The 7,571-nt window shown below is 41.6% G+C and overlaps 1 protein-coding gene and 1 long non-coding RNA gene across 2 annotated transcripts in view; one reads left to right on the forward strand and one right to left on the reverse strand.

Annotated features, from left to right (window-relative positions):
• Positions 1-4,419, reverse strand: part of LOC140597714 (uncharacterized) — a 28,492-nt gene extending 24,073 nt beyond the window's left edge. The window contains exons 1-2 of the long non-coding RNA XR_011999574.1: positions 4,328-4,419; positions 1,202-1,351 (exon numbers count right to left, since the gene is read on the reverse strand). This is a non-coding gene — a long non-coding RNA (uncharacterized lncRNA). The remainder of the gene's footprint in view (positions 1-1,201; positions 1,352-4,327) is intronic.
• The window catches only part of MARCHF10 (membrane associated ring-CH-type finger 10), an 84,489-nt gene that overhangs the window by 56,508 nt on the left and 20,410 nt on the right, over positions 1-7,571 (forward strand). Inside the window, 1 exon segment of the mRNA XM_072746907.1 lies at positions 3,164-4,574. Within this exon segment, the coding sequence (XP_072603008.1) occupies positions 3,164-4,574 (1,411 nt within the window).

Consider the following 7,571-nt stretch of genomic DNA (forward strand, 5'->3'; position numbering starts at 1 on the left):
GTCCACACGGGGCCCCAGAGGCATTCAGCAGAATCTGTAAGGCCTGGTCTATGAATAGCACATCCTGGCATACCACATGGGGTGTTTATTCCCAACCCCAGAGCTATGAAATCTGCTCCCTATCTGATAAACGTAAGAAATCGGGTTAAAATAGCATAAATATAGAATGGCGCAGTCTGCCACCTTTAGGGGGAAACATACCAGGGAAGGCTGATTGAACCTTTAAAGAGAAAGGCAGCAGTGGTGACAAAGAAGGGTGAAGATGCATTCCCTGGGGTGTTTTGGGATCCACAGGAGCTGCCCTGCAGCATTCAGAAGCCAGTGCAGCTGGGTGACAGCTCCATGGCTTCCTTGAAATAAGCTTGTGGTTCCTGTTGAGTGTCTAGTTCCATTTTTTAGAAGCTGCCCTAGCTGCTTATTTTGCTTAGGCATCTCCTGAAGCCCAAACTAAATTGGCTCAGGGCAGAGAGACAGCTGTGTGTTCAGGGACAGACCAGAAGTTCCAGCACCTGTTAGCTAATCTCCAAGGCCCTTTATCAAATTCAAATTGAAAAGTAATCCATCAGAGCCTGCATTTCCAAATCTTCTATATCACCTCCCACCACCCCAAAAAAATTATCAAGAGAATTCAATTCAGTTGGTCAGATAGAAGCATTTGTCCCTCCCTGAGTGGCGCAGCGGTTTGGCGCCTGCCTTTGGCCCAGGGCGCAATCCTGGAGACCCGGGATCGAATCCCACATCGGGCTCCTGGTGCATGGAGCCTGCTTCTCCCTCTGCCTGTGTCTCTGCCTCTCTCTCTCTCTCTCTGTGACTATCATAAATAAATAAAAAAAAAAATTAAAAAAAAAAAGAAGCATTTGTCCCTCAATATGCGATCTGAGTGGACATACCAGCTCCTCTCCATACATACACAGCCAGATGCTCAGAGCCTCCTGAAATTGCTGATACATCTCTTACTGGAGTTTATAAAACCCACGAGGGGCCTGATAGGAGAGCTTAACTGATTTCTGGAAGAGCTGATGAGTAAAAATTCACACTGCGTTGCTGAGTGTCCCATGCAGTTAACAATAAAAGAGGCTTACGGAGTATTAGGACATTAGGAACGGGTGCTCCCCGGGAGGCCCTCAATTAAAGTGAGTCAGTATTGACTTGGCCCTTGACTGGGCCAGATGCTCCGAGGATTTGCAAATCAAATCCTTGCCTGAGCTAGTACCACACAGGCCTTCTCCAAACCCACAGAGTTCTGTCCCTCGTTGAGGTGGATGGCTTTAGAAGCTGAATGATAAGGACAGCAGCGCCTCCTTAGATCCTGCAGGCCAGCATGAGGGGAGCAGGGCGTGAAGGCTGATGCCTGGAGGGAACAAAGGAAGTGGAATCAGAAAAGTACTTTCAGTGTCCTATCCGCATCGAGAGGGTAAAAACCCTGAACGGTGCACACAACATCACAGTGAATTAAATGGATTCTCATTTTCACATGGCAATTGCAAGTCCAGCCAGTTTCTCTATGGGAATGCGGGGCTGGGATTAAGAACACAAGCCAGAGTGTCAGGCAGGCTTGAATTCGAATGACAACACCATCACTTAGTAGAAATATGATGATGGGTAAGTTATGTGACCTCCCTAAGCCTTGGTGTCCTCAATCATAGTGTGGTGTGATTGTTTCATAGGGTTGTGAGGCCCAAATGTGTGTATGTAATACAGTTAGAATGGTGCCTGGACTATTCAGTATAAGCCATTAGGAAGTAGTACTTATTCATTAGTTTTATAGTTTATATTTTATAATTTTTTATTATTTATTTATTTATTATTATTTTTATTTTATAATTTTTTAAAAATATTTTATTTGAGAGAGAGAGACAGAGATAGTGACAGAGATAGCAAGAGTCAGAAGGAGAGGGAGAAGCAGGCTCCTCACTGAGCAGGGAGCCTGACACAGGGCTCACTTCCAGAATTCTGGGATCATGACCTGAGCTGAAGGCAGATGCTTAACCAACTGAGCCACCCAGGTGCCCCTATAATCATTATTTTATAAGGCAAGTTTTGACCAAGTGATTTTACCCCTACAAATTCCTACCCATTTGGTCACCTTGCCTCCTTCTCTCTGTACATCTCTTCATACTTTAGAATCAGGGGGTAGGGGAGGAATTCTATCATAGCCAGAGGTTACAAATCTACTGGAGAGTTATAATTTTTTTTTTAAGATTTATTTATTTATTTATTTATTTATTTATTTATTTATTTATTTATGAGAGACACACAGAGAGAGAGAGAGAGGCAGAGACACAGGCAGAGGGTGAAGCAGGCTCCGTGCGGGGAGCCCGACGTGGCACTCGATCCTGGATCTCCAGGATCACGCCCTGGGCTGAAGGCGGTGCTAAACCACTGAGCCACCCGGGCTGCCCAAGAGTTATAATTTTTATCACACTAAGCAGTAAATGTAACCAAAATCATCAGAGTAACTGGACACCAGCTTCTTGAGCCTTCCCCCCAATCTGCCAATGTAGATTATACTTTCCTTAAGATTCTATAAAGCTGTGTGTGAAGCGAGAGCATCATAAACGTACGTTGAATGAATCCAGATGAGAAGGCACTGGTGTTTTTTGTAGAACGTGTTCCTGGTTTTCCTTCTCTATAAATACTAGAATGAAAACCATGATTTGAGAGATTGACCCATTATCAGCCCTGGCTGACTTGGACTAGACAGCCTTCCCAAAGCTTCTCCAGAAAAGACCTCTTTTTAAACATGAGAGACAGAGAGAGAGAGAGAGGCAGAGACGTAGGCAAAGGGAGAAGCAAGCTCCCTGCAAGGAGCCCAATGTGGGACTTGATCCCAGATCCTGGGATCTGAAGGCAGATGCTCAACTACTGAGCTGAAGGCAGATGCTCAACTACTGAGCCACTCAGGTGTCCCTCCAGAAAAGACCTCTAATCTCAGGGTCACCCTGTCTCCCCAGAACCAGCCTGAGCTCCGTAAATATACAAAAGGAGAATCCAAGAAGCAAGTCCTCTTTTTGTACCTCCAGCCATTTTAACCATGCATACTTTCTTCCCTAGGCTTCCTTGTTGCCTTGAGGGACTCTCACCCTTGGTGTTAGAGGTCTTTCATCCATGGACACCTATAGGAGAATGATAAACTTGTGTGGTTTTTTTTTTTTCCATATAGATCCAGTAATTCAACAAGAGGGCCCAATGTGGGCAAGTGACACTAAGCTGAAGAGGCCAACTCGAGAGAGAAGAAATGTAGTCTCATCCTCCCAGCTAATGACCATGACTGAGAATACCTCTGAACGAGCTTTTGGCTCAAGTGCCCTTTCCCAGAATGAGCCACATCCAGCCCTACCTCAGGCCTTCCAAGGAACAAACAGCCCTCAGGTGTTGAGTGAGTCCTTGAGACCACCACTCCTAACCACCAGCATGGGAGGACCAAGAAGGGCACCATTTAGGTTCCGAGATGAAGATTTTTATTCCATTTTATCATTAGACCCTGGAGGAGAAAGTGATGACACTGAAGAGGAGACCCTCATAGCAGAAGAACTTTTGTTGGTTGGTATGCGCCCACCTCGTTCTCCTCCCAATCATAAGAGAAGTCGATTTCTTGGGACATTGGCCACTCAGGACAAAAATAAAAATTTTGAAGAAAATCCTGAAAATTGCAGAGCTAATTCTGTAAGAAGAAATGAGTCCAGTCATGGCTCATTAAGAATAAGCAGTGCAACGGAGCTAGTGACAGAGCCATCTCCTCTTGGGCCAAGGGTGTTTCAAGACCCTGAGCCACCTAATGGGGTGTCTCCTAGAGAGAATGACAATGGTAATGGTGAACACGAGAACAGCACCTTTCCTTCATGGGACACCAAATCCGAAGCTAGTCTAGATGGTGACCTCAATGCTGAAAATGTACTTAGAGATTGTACTTCAGTGGAAGATAGGCCTGGTACTCACTATTATGAAAGAGATTGGCATGCCTATTTAAACAGTTCTAGTAATTCTCTTGGCTATTTTCTTTCTGGCAGACCAACAGCTCCAAGATCACCAGTGAATTCATCTTATAACATTCCTGGCTCATTAATGCATTCTGCTATGAGAGAGGATATTCCAGTAGACTTGTCAATGTCGTCAACGTTTATTCACAGTACAGACTCAGAGGGAAACTCAAGATTTAATGTTCGTCGACCACTGTCCCCCATTAGAAATAGGAATCCATTTGCCAGTGCTGAAAACCAAAGTTATTTTCCAGTAAACAGTGTACATGAATTTGATGTCAGGGGAGCAGATGTTACTTTAACAAGCCCATCACAGGGGGCTCCATTATATGCAGAAGACCTCTTACTAAATTCTCAAAGCAGTTTGTCCTTTGTGGAATCTTCCAGCTCCTCTCCATCAAGAATGAATTTACAAGGCCATTTGCATGTGCCTGGGTCTCTGCAAGAAAACATACCTTTTACTTTCTTTGCAGTCTCTGATTTCCCAAATCAAAGTGATAATGGAAACAGAATGGCAGTCTCTGCTTTCAAGGATGAAAAGGAAGCCATTAAGATAAAGGCAGACCCTGAGAAACTCAAGAAATTACAAGAAAGGTAAGGGATTTTCATAATTAGATATATATACTTTTTTTTATTCCATGTTTCCCAGGTAGAAATAAGCAGTGCCTTCATTAGAGCATCATGGGAACTTTAAATCATAGATAGGCCCTTCTTTGGCATTTAAATGATTGCTTATATGGAGGAAATTGTCTATTTTGTTGCTCATAAAATATTTGTGTATGAGGAAAACTTTGATGTTCTGGTTCAGTCTCTTCAAGATTCCCAAAGTGTTTTTTCCTTGAATACCATAACTTTAAGGAAGGAAAGTTTGCTAGACATAAGGGGTTTTTGACTGCTACAAAGGGCTAACTCTTCTCACCAGCAATTAGGAACCAGGATTTTTTACAAAAAGGCTGCTATCTCCCCAGAGAGTGAACCACTCCACACTTGAAATTCACTAGCTCTCTCTCATGGTACTTTGTGCAAATCCAACCAACAGTTCTAGAATTTGAATCTTTCCAACCAAAAGACCAGTCCCAACCAGTTACCATGGTTACCTTGGTTCTCTGCAGGGCCACTGTGCTGGGGTAACTACTGCTTCCATTTTCTGTCTTCTTTCTCTTGCATGGGAGAGAAATAAGATCTTTTTTGTGGATCACCTGTTTCTTTGATCTTCACTGTCTTGTAAGGTGATTTGGGGATATTTCACAACTACAAAATTTGATACCGTGTAAAGCCCTCATTAGACACCATGTCAAGGATTTGACCCTTTCCTTTATGATGGGTGTTACCACTCCCTAGTGTTGGCTTATGGATCTAGAAATGGATTCTTTGAATGCAAGCCTTCCTTCTGTATGTTAGTACTGCTCATTTGGGCCATTAATTGCCCAGTTGATATTCATTCACAAGTGGAAAAATTCCATGGCAATGAATGAGAATGCAGGAGGCTAAGACAGGACACAGGATGCACCCCCGACTACTCCTCTAGATCTATTATCCAACTGCAAGAATGAGTAACTTTCCTGTTGGCAGGACCTTTTCTTTTCCATATTATGCAAGTTACCAGCACACTGACTCATGGTGAAGGGCCAAAAGGCCTCACACACACCCATCTATACCTACCCAGAAATATAGCTTGAGACCCGCTGGTCAGGAGTCTAGACTTCCACCATCCCAAAGTGATGCCTTTGGGCTAAAAATGATTTCTTTTAAAAATTCATCCACTTCTCAGTGTGGCAATGCATTAAATAGCTATGAGTTGTGTACTTTCTTTATCAGACACCCTTTTTCTCTATATATAATAAACCTTATGCTTTTATTATCTCAAAAATGTTCACTTTAGGAAATATGGAAAATATAAACTTAAAGGAAAAATCACCTGTAATCCTATAATCCAGAGATAAGCACTACAAAAAATTTCATTTCCTGCCTTTATCTTTGCATATAAATGCAATTTTTAGTAAACATTGGCTCATATTTTATAATATGCCTCATTTTAATATTTCAAGCCCATTTCTCAAAGCCACACTTTGAGAAAAATTTTCCCTTGGTTAGTTACTTTAATGCATACAAATAATTAGAGCACTCTAAATAAAACAAAACCCAAATATCCCTGTGCCTACCTTCCAGCTAACAGAACTTTACTGGAGCTCTTGAGCCCCTCACCCACCCTATTTCATTTTCCTCCCTCATCTACACCCTCCTAACCCCTTCTGCCCCCAGGAAACCATTCTTGCATTGCAAGTGTCATTCTTATGCTTTTAACTTTTTATTTTTATTTTTTTTAATTTTTATTTATTCATTCATGAGAGACACAGGGGGAGAGAGAGAGAGAGAGAGAGAGAGAGAGAGAGAGAGAGAAAGCAGGCTCCATGCAGGAAGCCCCACCTGGGACTCCAGGATCACACCCTGGGCTGAAGGTGGCGCTAAACCACTGAGCCACCCAGGGATCCCCTGCTTTTAACTTTTTAAAATGTATTTATTTATTTTAAGTAATCTCTACACCCAATGTGGGGCTCTAACTCACAACCCCAAGATCAAGAGTCACTCTTCCAACTGTGCCAGCCAGGTGCCCCTTCTTTTATTTTGTTGTTGTTGGAAGTGTTTTGCTTTCTGGCTTCCCTGTAGGGATATATATTTATATATATTCCTAACAATATGTTGTGCATACTTTTTAATTCTGTAGAAATATTACCCCTATTTCTGAACTCTGTAGAAATAGAATATCTATTCTTCCACAATTTGCTTTTCCCCCTAGCATCATTAGCAAGAGGCATCCTTGTTGATATTTTTGGCTTTATCTTGTTCACTTTCACGACTACAGAGTATTCCATTGTATGAATATACCACAATTTGGCATTTTCCTGTTGATGGGCATTGGGGTTCTCTGCTGTTTTCTGCAAAAAGTGCCACATAAACATTCTTGCAAATGCCTCCTGGTACACATGGGAAGAGTTCTCTGGGATATTTATCTTGGGGTGGGATTGCTGAGCTAAAGGGTAGCACACCTTCCACCATGCTAAATAATGAGTGTACTGTCTCACTAGTAATATATACTGTTGTGCATCCTTGCCAGCACTTACATTGATTGGCTTTTCAAAATTTTGCCTCTCTAATGTGAACCAAATGATATTGTGGCCTTAATTTACATTTAATTTCATTGACTGTTAATGAGTTTAGGCATTTTATGTGCTCTTTTAAATGTCAAATGACCATTTGTGTTTCCTCTTTTGTAAAATACTCATTTATATCTTTTGTCCATTTTTCCTTTAGAATATTTCTCTCTTGTTTTAGGAGTCCCTTATACATTCCAGTCACTGATCTAATCCTTTAACAGTTATGTGTTGGAAATATCTTTTTGCAATTTGCAGTTTGTCTTTTCTCTTTCTTGATATCTTTTAATGAAAATAAATTCTTAAAAAAAATAAATAAAAATAAATTCTTAATTTTAATGAAGTCAAATGAATTCATCTTCTTTATGGATTGTGATTTGTATCTTCTTATCTCGATGAAGAAATCCTTTCCAACTTAGGGTCATTATGATAGTCCTCC

This window comes from Vulpes vulpes, chromosome 2, assembly GCF_048418805.1.
Source record: "Vulpes vulpes isolate BD-2025 chromosome 2, VulVul3, whole genome shotgun sequence".
Lineage (NCBI taxonomy): Eukaryota > Metazoa > Chordata > Mammalia > Carnivora > Canidae > Vulpes > Vulpes vulpes.